Source organism: Parasteatoda tepidariorum, chromosome 1 (genome assembly GCF_043381705.1).
Source record: "Parasteatoda tepidariorum isolate YZ-2023 chromosome 1, CAS_Ptep_4.0, whole genome shotgun sequence".
Classification (NCBI taxonomy): Eukaryota; Metazoa; Arthropoda; class Arachnida; order Araneae; family Theridiidae; genus Parasteatoda; species Parasteatoda tepidariorum.
The window spans coordinates 103,367,937-103,388,045 of record NC_092204.1 but is presented as its reverse complement, the minus strand read 5'-3'; the positions used below and the strand labels follow the sequence as shown (position 1 = coordinate 103,388,045).

General features: G+C 29.7%; 1 protein-coding gene across 5 annotated transcripts in view; it reads right to left on the bottom strand.

Annotated features, from left to right (window-relative positions):
- The window catches only part of LOC107449226 (homeobox protein extradenticle), a 312,777-nt gene that overhangs the window by 40,512 nt on the left and 252,156 nt on the right, over positions 1 to 20,109 (bottom strand). For all 5 annotated transcript variants that reach the window (XM_021146185.3, XM_071184525.1, XM_021146186.3 and 2 more), the window contains exon 3: positions 18,819 to 19,078. In XM_021146185.3, the coding sequence (XP_021001844.1) occupies positions 18,819 to 19,078 (260 nt within the window). The remainder of the gene's footprint in view (positions 1 to 18,818; positions 19,079 to 20,109) is intronic.

Genomic DNA, 20,109 nt, shown 5'->3' with positions numbered 1-20,109 from the left:
GGTATTTTGTTTTTACAAAGATTAAAAATTATTTCTTTGTTAAACTAAAATTTTTTGTTCTTTTTTTTCTAAATGAATTCAATAATCAAAATTCAGAAGCATTTAAAACCACACGATAAAAAGAAAAAGCTAGTTACCGAAAAATTTTCCAGACCTAGTTCATTATTACAAATGAATCGAGCTACACGGCTTATTTTTAGCGACAACACTGTATTTGAACCAAAGTAAATTACTTTAAATTGCTAATTGGCTTTTATCTGACTATAAATTTATCAAAAATACCATCATGGCTCAGATGATTTAAGTTCAAAACCATATAAGAAAATTAAATAAATAAAACATTTCCAATAATCTGAGAGCAAGTGTTACAGTCGAAAATAAAGTAGACACGTTAAAAATATTACATGTCTGATTTTCTGCTTGCTGTTTTACTTCAATGAAAATTCATTGAAAATTATACATAGTAATACGAATACGTGAAAAAAAAAATTCTATTACTGATTTTTTTGACGAATAATATTATACAATAAAGCACGAAATGCATTGAAAGGACCCGAAAAAGATTTTTTCGCTGGCCGATAACAAAAATGTTTAAATAAATTTTCAAAAGCCGATTTTCTGTTAATCGACAATATATATTTAAGCAGAAAACCAATCAAGTATACTAGATTTAAAATTAACCAGCCACACATAATTTTGAACAGCACGGGGTAAATTTTCGTAACACGCTATTTTTTATTTTCTGGCTCTCCATATAACATATATGACAAAGGAAAAAAAAATTTCTTTTTTTTGCCCAAAATCTTAGAATCTGGGTTTAGTTTAATTATATTAGTCTTAACAGGATGAAACGTCAGAGGAAGGCCAATTTTATAAAAGCACTATTTATCCGATCTTTTCATTTTTATTTAGAATAAAAAAAGCATGCAGAAAAGCGTGATTATAATGAACCCGAAAATTGCCCGTGATACTGGTACACAATTTGGAGTAATCATTTTTTCGCCGCTCGTCTCTTATTTTTTTTTATCATTATTATTATTAAACCTAAAAGGAACTGCAGAATGTGAGCAAGAGATTTGGAGAAAAAACTTTTTTTTTTTTTATCGTGATCGAATATAATAAACCAATCACAGATGTAGAAAATTAAAGTCAATTATCCCGCCTTAAACACTACTTCAAACACTAGAATTAAACGGATTGCCATTGGTTGGCTATCTTATCTAAGTCTTTTTCTCAAGGCCTAGTTGCTGTGAGCAGAAAGCAGCAATAATAAGCGCTGATATATATACTACATACATGCAGGAAGAGAAGAAAAAAAAAAAAAAGGAAAAGAAATTACACGTTTTAACCGCCTTTTTCGTACTTGTAATTTTGACAGAATTTTTTTTCAACCTATTTTTATTTCCATCTCTCTCTTACCATGGGAACGTACGAGAAAACAGATCGGCCCTTCGGTAAAAATAACAAAGAACTCGAATCATTTTCAGAAACATAATAACGTAATGGCGCCGAATCTATTCGGGTAAAGATGTTTAAAAAAAGAAGAAAACGAAAATTGTTTGTGAACCTTAAAAATCGTTTGAGCTAATTGCGGCTTATAATAATCGATATCAATTCATTCGGGAAAAATGGTAGCATTTAAGTGATGTTATTTTCTTAAATGGCTGTGCGGTTTTGAAAGCTTATTTCTTTATCAATTATGCCAGGCTCAGAATACGTGATTTTGTAGATTAAGAGTTAATATCCACTTTACATTAAACAAAAGTCGAAATATAATTTGCTCACACAATAAAACTTTTAAAACCTGTTGTCCATAATTATGGATTTAAAAGGAGAGAGCGGCTAGAATTTTTCGTATTACACATTATTTGCTGAATAAGTTAATAAAAACTTCACACAAAACTACATATACAAATTATTTATTATCATTATTTTGGAGAATTTTTATCACTCAAATAGAAATTCATGGAAAGAAAGAAAACCAAAGAAACATTTCTTAATATCAAGAAAACTGAACTAGAGGCATATCAAGAAATAAAAACTACCGAAGTTTCAGTACATTAAAAAATAAATAATAATAATTAAATGAATGCTAGAACAATTACATAAAAATAAATAAAGTAAATAAAACTAGAAGCATGTCATGAAATGAAAACTAGAGACTTGCCGTGAAGTAGAAAATAGGGACTTAACATAAAATGAAAAGTAGGGATATGCCATGAAAAGAAAACAAGGAACATGTCATGAAAATAAATCTTAGAGCCATGAAACGAAAACAAGGCTAGCCACGAAACGATTTCGTTGCAAATAACATCTAACATAAAATTTCTTCGAATAATTCAGATTAAAAACAAAATTATGACACAATTTTAACAATGAGTAAATGTGCTTAAATACACAAAAATTTACCTCCTCATTTACCAATAAAGAGGGGATTATTAAAAGCAAGCCATTCAAAAACTGCCATCCAATATAAGCTCATCAACCATAAATCAAAAGAGCACAGATGCTTTCGCAATTTCAAACACTTAAAAGTGCAACTTTTATAGCCTTCGTTTCATTAGAAATGAAGTAACAGAGACGGAGACATTAAAACGACAATAGAAATTAAGTCCTAAACGAGAAAGGAGATAAAACATTGACAAGTCCCATTTCCAGTCATTTTAATTTTAGTACCGTTTATGCCACAACGATGGGATGTTGCGGTTACGCTCCCTTGATCAACCACCTCTTTAGATAGACAAATAAAGAAAATAAAAATACTAATCATAATAATAAAAAAACAATACTAAAAGTAAAAAAGAAAGTTCAGAATTTACGATCGTCATGGCAGTTTACGGTCACAGATAAGATGAAATCTCGATGGCAGTGATAAGATTTATTGAAATAACTACTCCGTGAATAAAAGAAGACGTTTTAGGCGAATTTTTCTCATTTTAATTTTTAGCATTTATAAACGTAAGATAGCAGAAATGAATAACATGTAAAAGTGATAGTTATATTTTCTTCGGTGGGCTAGTTTAAAAAAATTAACCAGCATATTGACCACAAAGGTCGAAATGGTGCAACTGAATTGAGTAAACTGGTAAACGATATGGAAGCACTTATTCTTTGAATCACAAAGGTTGAAATGGTGCAACTTCGAACAAATAGAGTAAACGGGAAGTCCGACATCCAGAAAATATTCTTTATTTATTTATTCGGTTAAAATACGTTGAATGGAATAATGCAGGAAATAGCTATTTTTTACGGTTCTGGTCAAACTTTTTTTTCCCTTCAAATTCTTATCTTACTATTTTGCGATATTACATTAAAGTGAATTAAAAGTCTTTATTTAAAAAGCTATTCTTTTCATATTCACGAAAAAACACGCACAATCTTCAGAAATAATAACACGTTTTAAAAATTATGAGCGCGAGTAAAACCTAGTAATAAGGTTTCAGACACCTGGTGAACCTATAAGGTTTAACGAGTAAAACCTAAAAATAAGGTTTATGAAACCTAGTAAACCTATCGAAGGGGTGGAGACGGAACATTCTAAATATGCTTTTAATCCTCCTTACTTAATTTTCACAAATAATAAACTGATGGTTGATATTTACATTATTCGGCTGTCTCTTTCTATACATGTAAAATACAAAGCTATCATCCAATCAGAACTGGACTTCTAAAAAGCGTGCGGTAATTTAGATTTTCTATTCATTTTTTTTTCCGACAAAATTATATTCAAGTCGGTAGTTTGCGAAAGGAAGTTTAGTAGTATACATTTCTCTGTTTTTATATTTTTCACAAATATCGTTGTTTTTGTGCAATTTACGTGATAAGAATCATCCTAATCGGTTTACATTAGTTTAAATTATAATGAAATAGAATTTTTTTTAAAAATCTAAAAACTGACAAACGTGTAGTTTTAAATTACTGATTCAAAGCCACAAACCACAGATTTAAAATTTTGAGGAAAACTTCACAGAAGTTCTATCAAACTCCTATTTTTCCTAATCGAATAAAATTACCTGTTCGGAAATATATTTTGCTGCCATATACTATCATCAGAATTTTTTTAAGGGTAAAAGAATTTAAAAAAACGAAAATAAAAAAATTTAACCTAAAATCTAAGATGACGCGGGGAGAGGGCCTCTTAACAGTTTGACACAGATGGGGACACTGGAGTCCCTTTCATATATATTTTTTTCTGATGCTCTAATTAGTAAAAAATGCGCTCTAATTAAGCAAAAAATATTTTTTTGGTATTTTTTTAATTGTAAAAAACAGTCTAATAGTTACTAAAAATATCTGTTAAAGTATCGGAATTATATTCGTACTAAAATATAAAATCTTAAAAATATAGCTTGAAATTTTTTTTTTTTCATTCTTATTCAAAAAGTTAACAATAATTGATTTTGTAAGTTAAAAAATTTCAATGATGAATGAATGTTTTCCTAAGATCTAAATAATTGCAAACAAGTGCAAATTTGAAAATAATTATTGTATGGAATTGAGATGCGTTAGAAAGATTTTAATTGTAAATACATTTTTTTTGCAGAGAAAGACACCGGTGTTTCATAATGTATTTCATGACCATAAGTAATTAAAATGCTAAATATAATATTTTTCACTTATTTCAACAAAAATTAATAAAAAATAATAAAAAATACATTTAATAAAAATTTTACGTCAAAAGGTTAAATGACAAAATTATACTAAATATATTGAACGCAAGAAGAAATTAACAAATTGAAAAGTAAGTTAACAAATTGACACGTAACACCCAGAAGAAAAAGAGATCTAGATCCCAGTGATAAAATTTTTAAGTTTTTTAAATCGTTTATCTCATTAAATGACAATAAAAAATTTAAAAAAATAAACAAAGTGCAAAAATCTAAACCTTTTTAAAATTTTTACTTAGAATACCGCATCTCCACCTGGGATAAAATTTCCCTCCATAAATAAACAAAATGTGCCGTAAATCAAACTAAAAATCGAAAACTTTTAATACAAAAAAAAAAGGTCAAAATTTTCCAAATATCTCTTACATACTAGACAGCATCACATTTGCTGAGACTTTACAGAAAACTACCGCTGTCATATATTTATTTCAACATCGAAAACTACAGGGGAAAAAAAAATGTTTTTCAGAAACTACTCTTTTTAAAGACAAACGCTCATTTCTTACACAGCTATTGAATTTTAAAGAAATGAATTCTGGAGTTAAAAAAAGAAAAGAAAAGAGAAGCCATTTTCTTCAAAACTCGAAAAAAAGAGTATAAAATAATCACCCGCAGAAACCGCATCCCTCACTTCAGAAATTATTATTTTTTTTTAAAAAAACTTTTCTTCATCATTACATGCTTATTTCTCATCTTTTCCTTGGAGGGCATTATTAATGAGGGTACGGGAACCAAAAGAGGAAGAAAAAAAAATACTGTACCCAGACGCTTGTAAAGGGTACACATGACATACGGAGTCCGCAAATCTCGTAAAGATTATCACATTGCAAGGGGGGGGGCGAAGAAAAACTTTTCCTTTACTTAGTATCATGAAGGCGGCGTTAATACATATTCTTCGAACACATATCTCATCTCTGGAAAAGAGGTAATTTCCTTAACTAGCTCCTCTGCCCAACTCTTGGCGAAGCCCCGGCGCGGCTAATCATATTCTTGTTTTACATCTTTATACCTTCATCAGTTTTACGCCAAGCTATGACACTTCATACGGATATATGGAAAAATTTTCCACCCCTAAGTGCGGACGGTGAGCTAATTCATTAAAAATGATATTCGAGAGAGGAGAAGGGGAGAGTGGACGCGCCTTTTTGCGTTCCTGAAGGGTTCAGCTATAATAATAATCATGCCTAGTGTTGGCGCGCTCTTTTCCCTTTTCTCGTTCTTCTGTATCGCCTTACCACGCGCTTATAAAGAACCTCAATTGAGGGAAGGGTTGCAAAACTCGCCAATTCCAAGGAAGAGAAGGTCGCCAAACAAGGGCCAAATTTCACCTTCCGAGACGTCTTATGAACATATTAATATTTGTAATTTTTTTTTATTTTTTTGCAATATTTATAGATCTAAGTGAAAAAGCAATATTTCTGATCTTTTGTGAAATATTTAAGGCTCTCAGTGAAAAAGACTGAAGATATTTAAGTTTTTTTGAGTAATATTAAAAAAATCTGTAGGGAAAAAATGTGATGATATTTCTTACATTTTGTACAATGCTTTAGCAGCTAGCTAGAGGGTGTCGGTTTTTCTGACCCTTTTTCTTTGGAAAGGGGTGATATTTATTTAAAGAGCTTAATGAAAAAGCATGACGACATCTGCCCTTTCTTAGGAAAAAAAATTTATTTAAAGATTGATTATTATGGAAAATGTAATGAACGACTTGAGTAATTTTAATAAAAATAATAATATAAGCATTAAAATGTAAGTAAGTAGTAGTAAGTTTTTTTTTAAAAAAAAAAAAAGACCTTTAAAAACATTTTTTCCTTAATATGTATACAAAAAACTCTGTTAATATTTTTCGTAAAAAGTCATATGGATAGATAAAATAACAAGTTTTAACTGAAGATATTATTTCACAATTAAAAGGCATACAGTGAGTTTCAGAAAATCAATATTAAAATACGTTTAGAAAGGTGTTAATATGTACAAAGGTGCTAGTCATATTCAAAGCTCCTTTGTTTAAAGTCATAACATGTTAAACAAGTTAATAGCTATAAGTTTTAATACGAAATGAAAAATGAAATATTTGTAAAAATGATTGCCCGGTGGAATATTTACAACATGAAAGTTGAATAGCATTAGTGTCAGTATCGGCTATCCTATCGCCAAATGCAAAAGGTACTATGCAATCTCAACGCGTCGATCAAACAATGCTATAAACAAAGTTTGACGAAAGAATTAGCATTCATTAAGAACTTAGGAATTTCTAAAAATAAGAAATAGATTTATTAAAAATGAATTTATGAACGAGTTGCAAACATGTAAAAAAGGGGAAAATTAGCAAAGTTAGGTAAAAAAAAAGGAGTAAAATTAAAACTAATTTATTTAATTGCATAACTAAACTTTACTATTTAAACAAAATGTAAAATTTTGCAAAGGAAATGTAGAAAATCGCATTACTTTTTTTAAGAAAAAAATTGCACGTTGCATCGAATTCATTTTAGAATATATATTATTTATTAAAAAAATAAATAAATAAATAAACAACACCCATAACTATGAATGATAAAGATGCTTCAAAAACTATTCGGTGCTTTTTAATTAGATAAGCATAACTCAAAAACTTAAATAAGCATTTTCAAATATAGTAGTTTCATTTGTTGAAGGAAACAATAAAAATCTTTTTAAATCTGAATTTTAAAATCGTGAAAAATAATTTGGAGGAAAAAAAATTGAGCGTAAAAAAAGGTAGAAAAGTCGCCAATGTGGCACACCCTTCAACCTCTCCGACGTCTTTTCCCTTGGCGTAAGGTATGGCTCATCAATCTTAAAGTCGACTTAATGTCATTATGTTCGGTCGCAAAAGGCTTTCGGAGAAGAGGTGGGGAAGGGTGGGGTGTTGGAGGGAGAGGGTGGGGGATGCAAAATAAGACAGAATAAGGCGTGAATATTTCATAGTTGATTTTACGCCGAAACTTCAGGAGGGGGAAGACAAAAACACAAAAAACAAGGTTTTCTAGTGGATATTACTACCACATATTAGGTTAACTGAGTGGTTCGTTCGCACAATGGATTTCAATCTCTAGTTTATTAAATTTTTTTTTTTTCTTCAGAGAGGGAGAGGAATGGTGCCTTTAAAAGCTTGATTTAATTGAAACTTATCCTCTTCTTCATAATTCCCCCGGTATATTTTCAGAATTGTTATAAAATTTGTTGGCGTCATCTATAATTTAAATCCCTTTTCAACTCAATTATCGAATATATCGTTGGAGGCTACTTTTTTAAAACCAGCGGTCCACCGTTGCAAATTTAGAAGCTACTTTAATGTTGTCAAGAGCAAGAATTGCAAATGTTTTGTGAAGGGTCGTTTTGAAAGATAAATATGTTAAGGTACTTAGTGGTAAGTACTACTTATAATTTAAATAAAGGAAAATCTTTAAGTTGTTCCTTAATGTTAATAAATTATATACAAAGTTATATAATTTTATTTAACTTCAATTTTTTTTTAAATCAAAAAGTTTAAGTTAGGCTTTCGAATTTTACAAACACAGTTTATGATCATCGTTTGCTCCTAAAACTGTTTTGGGAAAGGTTTTATAAGATAACGGTATTGGATGTTTAAAAGCACTATTCATAATAAATTAATTTTGAAACAATTGCTTACATCGTTTAAAAGTAATATTCATAATAAATGAATTTTGAAATGTTTGCTTACAACGTTTAAAAGTACTATTCATAATCAATGAAATCTGAAACAATTACTTAGATCGTTTAAAAGTACTATTCACAATAAAAGAATTTCGAAACAATTGCTTACAACGTTTAAAAGTGCTATTCAAAATAAATGAATTTTGAAATGTTTGCTTGATAACAAATTATTTTCAAACATTTTAATGGAAAAAAGAAAACTCAAGTTATTCCTAAATGCATAAGTACATACTAACTTATAATTCTGATATTATATAATTTTTTTACTAAACAATTTTTAAGATAAAGATATTAATGTCAGCTTTTAAATTTTACAGTCTAATTATGCAAGTTGCAGCCCTAAATATGAACATTATATAACATTAAGAAAATAATACAGAGATGTAGAGGAGACAAATAAAAAATATTTTACATTGTATACATTGTATATACTACGAAGTTAATTTTAATTACATAAAAGAAAAAGAGACGAATACTTTACATTAAATTATTAACTACGAAGATTATTTTACAATAAATTATAACGAAGTTAATTTTAATTTAAATATGTTAAAGGAGAAGGAAATAACATTTTAAAATACGTTATTTATTACGAAAATAATTTTGCAATACATACATTTAGAGGAGAAAAATGAAGGAATATTTTACATTAAATTATTTACTATGAAAATAATTTTGTAAAAAATTATACAGGAGAAAAGGGAAGAATATTTTACATTGCTTTATTTACTACGAAAGTAATTTTACAATATATACATTTGGAGGAGAAAATGGAAGAATATTTTACATCAAATTATAAACTATTTTGATTTTGCAATTAATTATAAAAAAGATAAAGGAAAGAATGTTTTGCATCAAATTACTTACAAGGAAGATGATTTCACACGAAATTATGTATTTAAAGATTTAGTTCGCAATAATCCAAGCAATCTATGATTCAGACAATCATAAACAACTAACGCCGACCCATACTTGAGAATAAGTTGTTGAAAAGCTAGAAAGCATTGGTGTTAAAACACCATTTTCCACGAGAATATACGAAAATGTTTGAATTTAAGGGAAATAACCATAGAGATATAAAAAAATAAAAAAAAGAGGGAAGAAAAATAGAACACACGCAAAGCATCGCATTTGCTAAATCCGGGTGATGATAAAATATATAAAATAAAGTGGCTAGAGAAGGAAAATAGGAGGCAGGAAAAGGCAACGAAAAAAAAAACCCCACACTTTCCCTTTTACCAGAAAAATCCCTAGCGCACCCTTAGAAAAGGGAAATGAAAAATTTAAACAGATCACATGGATTCAAGTTCCTAAATTCCAAAAACCTCCTGTTGGTCATACGTAGAACTGGACACATCTGGTATCAAAGAAAAGGGAAATAAAAAGGGGGGCCAGCCAACCATCCCTCCTTTTCTAGCAAGTACTATTTCACCTTTAAACCCCCCCTATACTTCCCCCTTGAAAACCATTATTCCCTCACAAAGCTTTCAAAATGCCTTACTGTTTTTCTTGCGTTTCTATTTTATAAAATATCTTTTGCCCCCTATATCCCCCCCCCATATATGCGTCCGGCTATTCCTTTTCCTCTTCTACGAAATCTTCTATTCTAGATTTCGCAGAAATGCAATGCAAAAGGGGGCCGAGGGGCTAGATGGACGAAGAAAAAAAAATCAAATAAAATGGTTGAAATGAAAATTCGCTGTGTCGGCTAGCAGGACAGCTTGTCACGGTAACACGTGATACAACCCCGTACAAAATATATATATGTATAAAGAAAACAAAACAAATGTAGAATACGACCTGTTCCAAAGCTTTTCGTATGCTTCCCCCCCCCCGCAATATATATGTTGGTGTATGGTAAGCCATTTGAGGGAGGAAAGAATATCTTATCATTTTAGGAGCCGTTTACAAAGTGAATTAGTTTATATATATTTTATATTTTAGTTATAAAAGATTTCTAGTTTTAGATTTAAAAAAAAAGCAAAAATATAAAAGTTAAATTTATAATGCCATAAAAATATTAAAAGAAAATTACTACGAATGAAAAAATTAATATGAATGTAATGTATACTAAGTGCAATTTCCAAAAATTATGTACTACAGCTAGGCGATAGTGTCAAATATCGATAGTTCGCGATAAAATATATTTTATTATTTTAATATTATTTTATTATTATTTTAGTTCTCGTTGTTAAATAACCGATCCATGTTAAGTTTCCGACTATATTAATATTTAACTTTGCAGTCTAGGAATTCTAATCCCAGAAGACAAGAGCACACCTGAATCAGCATTGAGGTACACTCGCTTTCGTAGACGAGAGGGCTTAATGATGACACTATCGCGCAATTCCGTTGTGTTGTTACACAGAAAAGAAATACTTGAAGGAAGAAAACAATTTTTTTTTTTTAAAGTTCTTCGATTGTTCTTTTTTTTTTCTCCGATTGTTTAGTAAAAATATTTTGGAATGTAAAAATATTTTAAATCAGTTGTATGGAAAATTATTGCGTATATCACATATTTCTGACGATACATCGTGATGTTAAAATACCTACATCACTCAGAACTTAAATACATACTGTACTGTATGCGAATCAAAGTAATTTATTTAAATCGAATTATATCTTAAAATCTCGTTTTCTGACGATAAATCAAGATACTGAAATTCTTGAACCATTTAGCACTACTAAATATGCAATTTATGAATAGTAGTAGGGAAAAAAAGAATCAAAATGACTGCTTATCTTATAATAAATAGACAATTTACTTTCATTAAGGGGAAAAAATGGACAACATGAGACAAGATAAAGATTGTTTTGGACAAGACAATCTATTTTGGACAAGATTGTTTTGCATGGGACAAGATAAAGATTGTTTTTGAGTTTTGCTTTAATTTACTTTTTTTAAATTAAGCATTCAAAAATAAAATATATACTTATAATACATCTTAATATACTAATATTATATTTGATATGAAAATCGCTAACACTAATCAGATAGTGTGGAGCTTTTTTATGAATTTTTTTGTTTTTTTTTGTTTTGCTCCAAGTACGTGTTGAGTAATATATTCGGAAAAATCTTTTTAGAATAACATTATTAAGGTCAAGAAAAGTTCTATGAATAGGATAATTACAGGCCTTGGGTTACTTCAGAAACAAGTTCTTGGAGTGATATAAAACTGTTGATACTGAAAAAACTAGATACGATGAATAATTTCTACAACTGAAAACAGTTAAAAAGTTTATGAAATCACAGAAGTTAACTAGAATTTTCTATTTAAAAAAAAAATGGAGATCTCTCAACAAACAAATGATTTCTTGAAAATTAAGTTAGATTAATAAAAAAGCATATAGGTACGGTGACCAGAATTTCTCGAATGTTCAGGGCAGCCCTCGAATTTCATGGATCGTTTTTTAAAACTTTCAAACTCCGTGAGGACATAAAATGTTCCCAAATTTTAATATGTGCTCTCAAATCTTGCGAGCAGTCCACGAATTCATTCATTTCAAATTTTAATATAATGTCTCAAATGTTCTAGAATTTTTTCGAAAAACATATAATCTTTTTTGTAGGCAGTGAAATAACAAAACAAAAAATAAATAAAATAAAAAAAGCGCATGTTTTTCTTTGCTTCTTTTTTTCTTCTTTTTTTTTTCAAAGAAAAAATGATGGTTTTGTTTTACAGAGAGAAAAAAAAAAAAAAAAAAAAAAAAAAAAAAAAAAAAAAAAACATTATGCTAAAATCAAACAGATGAAAACGCCATACTTGTCTTAAAATAATTTCAGCAAAAAGAAACAAATATCAAACGTAAAATGGTTATTTTAAGTGATTTCAAATGCAAAATTAGGGCCCTATAAATTATGCGAAGATGCGGAAACCCGCATAATTCACAATTATCCGCATAATTTACAATTTTCCGCGTAATCGCAGCATATCTGTATAAATTTTATTTTTCAGCAAAATGTATTCGTTTACCAGATAAATTCCTCCTTAAGGGTTTTTTTTTTCAATTGAAATATATCTTCTTTTTCAATTCCAAGAATCTTTTTGGTCAGGTGGTCAGATCTTTCCAAGAATCTCCCCCCCCCCGGCATATAGCTTCTTATCAGTCGCCATCATCTTCAGTTTACATAGAATTTTTTAGCAGTGAAATAAACCTTACTCCTGACACTGCTTGTCTCAATCAGTGCAAAGTTTTGTTGGATAGCAAGTACGTTTGCAAAGACTTTCAGTTCATCGCTGAACACGCTCAGATATAAATGAATACTCTTCTCTTTTTCGAAACATGTGGTGTATCTATTCACAAAGCTTACAATAAGATTTTTGATCTGCGGTCTAAACTTCGATGTAATTCTCAGGCATCATACTCACGAAAATATTCACGCAACGTATTTCTTCAAGAAGTGTTTCACAAAACAATTGCAAACTTGAATACTTACTACTCTCCAGAACTAGACGTATTCAAAAAACGCGGGCCCATGTTTAGTCAACCTGCATTAAACTTCATGATAGCTGCTTGAGTTTTCGATCCAGAATAAATAGTCAACCTCAATATTGAAGACGACGATGTATTCAAGAATATTCCAGGAATGAGTGGTCAAGATATAAAACTCGAGTATGCTGCTTACAAAGAATATGTAAAAGAATGTTCAAACCAGAACTTAATTAGATTCTGGAATTCAGAGGTAGTCTCAGAGAGATTTCCAGAACTTACAAAAAACGCAAAACAAGTGCTTCCTAATTCACTAGATTGTGAAAAAGCTGTATCCTGCTACGGCCAAATTTTTACAAAACAAAGACAGAGTTTGAAAGAAAACGCAGCTTCTGGACTAACTTCTCTCCGTTTTAATAAACTTTAATAATTGTTCTGATGTAGAAAATGGATGTACAATACATAAGATTGTAATTTAGTTGAAATCTTTACTGTATTCATTTAAAAATTTTTTTTATTAAAACAGGAAAGAAAGTTGAACTTTTCTAAGAGATTTTTTTTTCAGTTTCAATTGTTTTCTGGATCATTCGCAACCTGCATGCATAATTTTTAAGAGACACCGCATCCTTGCCGCATAATTTTTAAAAATCGCCGCATCCTAGCCGCATAATTTTTAAAAAATTTCCGCATAATTTAAAGGGCCCTATGTATGATATTTAAAAGTATGATGAAGGTGGTTTTGCATCTGGTATCAGTTATCACCAAAAAAAAAAATCTTTGTTGAACATATAAATTAATATTTTCCATAAATATATGAGTGTCCTCAAATCATGGATTATAAAATCTGGTCACATCCTACATCAATTTCAACAAAGTTGATTTTTTTTAACAATTAAAATGCCAACAAGGGTTGAACTTGAATAAAAAATGTCAACACTCAAATGCAATGGTTGAAAAATTGATTGTCTACTAACAGATTTTTTTTATTTTTAGATTCATGAAGTAGCTTACTATTTTTCTGAAACTTGGAACAAAGGTGCTCATCCCAACTCATTTCTGAAAACTTCACACCCATAAATTGAAAACTGCAGTTAACACAAGAATGAAGGGCACAATTTAATACCTCTGGAGGTGAATATATTAGATACGCACTCAAAATAGGTAGAGGAGAGGGGATACTAGTGTGAATATTTTCTACAAATTTGCCAAAAAACCTCATTAAATATAGTTCTTAACTCGTGAAGCATTTTTTTTAAAACAAAAATTTGAATGTTTTACTGCATTCCTGATTTATATTTGGACTTAAAGTTCAGCTGAGCTTAAAAGTCCAGTTTTTCCATAATATTTTTTTTTCAAAAAGGTTGTTTTTAATTTGCATCGGAATCAATATTGATGTATTAGCTTCAGATGATGTGACAAGCATAAAAATGGTTGACTCTAAACAATAAAAAAATGTCTACACTGTTTACTTTAAATATTAAAAAAATAAATAAATCACAAGGTTGATTTTAGACCATAGAAAAATATCAACAAGGTTAACTTAATATTAATTTCCACCAAGTTGCCTGAAGCACTAAGAAATAGGCTAACTTGGCTGACTTTCAACTCTAAAATTGTCAACATGGTTGAACATCAACAATAAATTTATTTTAACAAAGTTAAATTTAAACAATAAAGATTTCAAACCCTCTTCCTAACAAATGGTTGAAAAACAAGTTGTCTACAAACTCTTTCGCATAATAATGATGCACCGCTTTATTCATAATACTATATCGAAAATGAACTCGCACATCGGTGATCGATATATCGCACAGCTCTCGATAAGATACATCAAATCGAAAGGTATCGGTATTCCTAATTAATAGAAACCTGAAGAATGTAAGAGTTGTTAATGATGGAAATAAAGAATCCAATTCCAAATATAAACACATACGAAGGTGCAATTTGTACTCCATCCCGATGTCTGTATTTTTAGTAGAGGGAAAAAACAGCATGAAGGGGCCGATTGATAAATAGGTGAGGGGTGTGGGGGAGAGTTTTTCCGTATCGTTTTACACTGATCATTAGATGTCTCAGCAGTTTTGCAAAAAAGGGAGGGGCAGGGGGATATCTAATACCAGAAGATGACCAGCTGCCCCCTTCGTCTCATTGTTCCTTCAAGCCCTCGTTTATTTTATTTTTTTTATGTAAGAGAAAAGATATTTTCCTGGTTTTTGCTAGATTCAGCAAGCATTGTATTTCAATTTTGATACTGTTTTACTGTTTGTTCAGTAAAAAAAAAAAATTTTTACGCACCTAAGTTTAGTTTCAGAGGCTATGGAAAATAAAAGAAGAGTGTCATAAGCTTCTTAAAGGTTAAAATTAATGGATAACCATTCGTTAACTTAAATATTTGTCTAGATTATAAATTTCAGCCACATCCCTATAAATTCATCATATCATCCTATTTGTATAGTTAATGCAATAAGAAGGACATAGTCAACTTAATATTACAATTTAAAACATTAAATATCAATATAGTTTTGCAAGAAAGCATTATTGCATGGTAAATAAATATGATTGTTCTAAATAATAATATTTCAATGTATAGAATCATGAAGAATGTTTAAATTTTGATTTCAATAACAAGCAGAGACTGATTTACGGGAGAGCATTAGAGGCACGTGCCCAGAGCCCCCCCCCCCACTTGTGGGGGATCCGCATCTCAAATTACACTTGAAAAGAAAATATTTTTATTTATTTATTTTAACTAATTCGGCCAGTAACTTATAAGGTCTCTCCCATACTTTTCTTTTACTTTTTTAGTAAAAAACTTTTTTCTTTAAAAAATAATGCTATAAACAAACACAGTAACATATATATAACAATAACACATATATATAACAATAATATTGTTGTAAACATACACTTACGCTGCATACAGAATTACGATAATTTATTTATGTGAGTTGCTTTCATTTCATAAATTTATTATTACCTCAAATATACTTTATAAATAGTAAATCTTACAAATGATTCTTTATAATGCTACAGATGCTTTGCTAGGTACTACAAGAATAAATATCTTCTTTCCTACATGGTTTTCATTTTTCGCATTTACAGTTCTTACTCTATCAATTAATCTTCAGCATTTTCTTCATAGTTAAACAAATTAAACTTTGAATATTTTTTTCTACATGATGTACTTAGTAAGGCTTCAGGTTGTTTACAATTTGCTGTTGTCTGAAAAAATTATTTTTTGATATTGCGATTTAAAGACCATGCATGTCAACAAGTATTCTAAATATGTACATATTTCGGAATTATGAACACATTTGGCTTATATTTATAAGTACATATCGTACAAATTTTAAGTACATATGTACAGTGTTTCGCACTGTAAATATTCAGCAATTATTAACAGCTATGAAAATTATGATAGAATAGATTTTTTTCCCACTACTTTATAAGTGGTGGGGCATTATAAAATGGATACGATGTCCAGAACCATGGAAATAATTAAAAAATAAACAAGGTTTCTGACAACAAAATGAAATGAGAGCAACGAAAATGAATGAACGAAACGAAATGAATGGACTCCTTAAACACTAAAAAAAAAAAAAAAAANAAAAAAAAAAAAAAAAAAAAAAAAAAAAAAAAAAATATTTTGAAAAAATTCAAATTTTTAAGTGCACACTATTAGAAAACGTTGTTTTGAGAAATTGGTAACAGAAATTTGGCAGCGTGCGAAATTATTTGTGAAATATATGTTTGCATTTGTGAAATATGTCTTTGTATTTGATAACTTTCATGATACTATGGTAAACAAAGTGTAATCAGAAATGAGAGTTAATACTGTTCTTCGATGCTTCGCCGGAATAGCAATACGATCCATAAAAAAATAAATAAGTTATGAAAAACAATACCCATTCTTTATTACAAAGCATTCGAAAATCCTAGAAAACAAATACTCCAGATCTTTCGCCTAAACATACACACCTAACCTACATCTGATAAAAGTAAATAAATAAATAAAATAAAATAGAAAAAAAGAGAATGAACACAAAATTTCTTCATTTAACCAATCCTTCAGCCATTATAATCAATTGGGCGAGGCTTATGAAGCAATATTAAAAGCATTCTTACTAAAGGGCCACACCTCTTCGCCAAGCATACATGTCACAGAAACTGGTCCAATTTGTATGCTAATTTCAGGGAGTGTTGGCACTAATGAATGCACCAAGCTGGTCCACACCATCAGTAAAATGCAGGATAGTATTTTAAAACTCCATTTATAGATAATCCAAAACTCTGTGGGGTATCCTATCGGTTTTTCGAAAACGTCCTTCAGCGAAACTTAAATAGATTTGGCTCAGCAGGTTATAATCCAGAGAAACTGACCATTGTAGTAGGCAGCGAAAAGGATAAGCAAATGGTTTTTGTGTCACGTTGCTTTTTAAGTTTAAAATTCAACCACTTTCAATCATGTATAGATTTTTGCTAGTTATGATAGTTGGGAAAAAATAATAAATAATAATAAAATTAGCAAAATCGGTGAAATATACAGTGATGCATTATGAAGGCAATCCACAGATTTCACAAGTTGTAACTCGCAAAACAAATTTCCTTAATTTTAATATTCCTAATGCTTTTGTAAAGTGAAATAGTAAATCCAAAACAATAAAGATTTATAAAACTCCAAATGGCATTCATTTAGAATGCAATATGTGATAATAACAAGAATGCAACATAAATTAACAGGCTAATTTATGTTGCAATGACTATGAGCGATAGGATAATTTATGTTGATTATGACTATGAGCAATAGTCTAATTAATGAGCGACTAATGTAAAATTTTTTGAACAGTGCCTATTTTAGAGTAGGTTGGAATATAGCTAGAATGAATCGGATCTGGATTGGAACAGATTGGAAGCAATTTTGCAAAAAATAAGTATGTTACATGCTGGATGACGACTGGAATAAACTGGATAAGGAGTGGAACAGGTTCGAAGCAATTTTGTAAAAAATAAGTATTTTAGAATATGTTAGAATACCGCTGGAATAAACAAACTGGATCTCTGGATTAGAATAAGTTGGAGGTAATTTTGCAAAAAATATGATTGTAACGAATTTGAGGCAATTTCATAAAAAGTATATATTTCAGAGCAGATAGGGGAATAATGAATGAAATAAGCAAAATCGGTTAAATGTACAGATTGAGTGATAGACAAGCAGCACAAACAAATTCAAAAGTTATAGTTTATAAAACAGATTTTCTCTATTTTAAGTGATTTCTAATGCGTATGTAAATTAAAATTGAAACTCCAAAACAATAAAGAATTATAAAACTTCAAATGGCACAAAATTAAGAATTTATAGTTTAATAATATTAAGAATGTGCAACATAAATTCGTAGACTGTATGAGCAATTGGAGCAAATTTTTTTAACAGAACCTTTTTCATAGTAGGTTAGAGCATAGCTATAACAAACTGGATCTCAATTGAAACATGCTTAAAAGCAGTTTTGTAAAAAGAAAAGTTTTTTGAACATGTTGGAACACAACTGGAGCATAATGGAATAGGATTGGAAGAGGTAGGAAGCAATTTTGTAACAGGTATGATTGTAACGGATTGGAAGCAATTTTGTAAAAAGAAAAGTTTTTTGAACATGTTGGAACACAGCTGGAGCACACTGGATTAAGATTGGAAGCAATTTTGCGAAAACTATATATTTCAGAGCAGGTTAGAGCACAGTTAGATTATATTGGGTCTAAATTGGAAAAAAAAGTGGAGTAATTTTGTGTCTAAGTACCTATTTTATTCATCTCAACTTTGTAAAACACATTTATGTAAATTTTTTAAGCCTATTTTCGTATCTAACAATGAAATATGGACACTCTGCATGACATGCATATTATTGCGTAAGAATTTAATTTTTAGAGCTGTAATTTTATCATAACAAAATTATTAAATGTATTAATTATTTATTAAAGATACAAAAGTTTTAAAGGCATTATGAAATAATAAATACAAACAGGACTTACCTGTTCATATTTTTCGAGCTCTTGGTGATATATTTGACGTATTTGGGCAAGTTTCGCCCTATAATCTGAATGTTCGATTGCATTTTCTGCCTGGGGCCCGCCAGGACTTTGGGACGCAGCGGCCGCAGATGCGTTCGCTGCTGCACCAGCACCACCACCTTTTTCAGGTCCCGCTACACCCTCAGCTATTAGCATGTTGTCCAGTCTCATCAGCTGAGGGTCGGGCGGTTCATCTTCTTGTGTATTTCTCAGACTGAGAACTAAAATAGAAGAGGAAAAAAATTAGAACATTCGAATAATTTTTCTTGTTTAATGTAATGAAACAAGTAAAAATTTGGCCATTGAGATTTTTCTATTTTGAAAATTAACAATGCTGTTTAAGACAATTATTTTTAAGTTATTGCATTTACTTGTATTTCTTTATTATACTTAAATATCCAGAGTGATTCGAAACGAGTGTTCTTAATACATAGGAAATATAGATTTCAGATATAAATATTTCGATGTAAAAAAAAAATTTTTTTTTAATGGCTAGTGAATAAATATGAAATGAAGAAAAATAAAACACTATCGAATTAAGAGTGAGTTAAGCGAGGTGGAAAACATCAGAACCAAAGTAAGTGCGTGATAATACTTAGGGGAATTTTTAAAATCGCTTTTCACTCCTCAATTTTCCGGACATTCAAACAGGTTTTAACGTTATTTGTCCCACCTTCCTCAATAGTGATTCGATACCGTTTTGTGTTTTCCTTGTTTAAATAACTAACGATCCTCTATCTTTTAACGTCATTTTCGACAAGGATTCCAAAAATATACGATGATTGTAAATAAGTAAGTACTTTTTTATTTATTCATTTTTAATTTTACTCTAAAAATATCGAGAAGATTGATACAAACTACAAAAGAATAAGTTTAACATCTAAAGATATCAAATTATCAAAACACACGCATAAAGTGTAGAAAAGTACAAATATTTTTCACGCAATTCATGTGTATAAGTTATTAACATAAAATTTAATAGTGATTCACTTTTAGCAGTGACTCAGGTTACCTCAGAAATTCAAAAGAAAACTGACTCAAATCATATTTTATGATGCATTTTTTAAACTCCATCATTCTCAAAACGCAAACAATGCATTCATCAAAAATAGTTGACAACGTTTTATAAATCACATCTAATAGTCAACTAGCTCGCAAAATACTTGGCAGAAAACTATAATTTAAGTAAAATTTTTTTGAAGGTAAGAAACTTTGGTTTAATGGTTCTATGGAACAAAACATTCTAAAAATG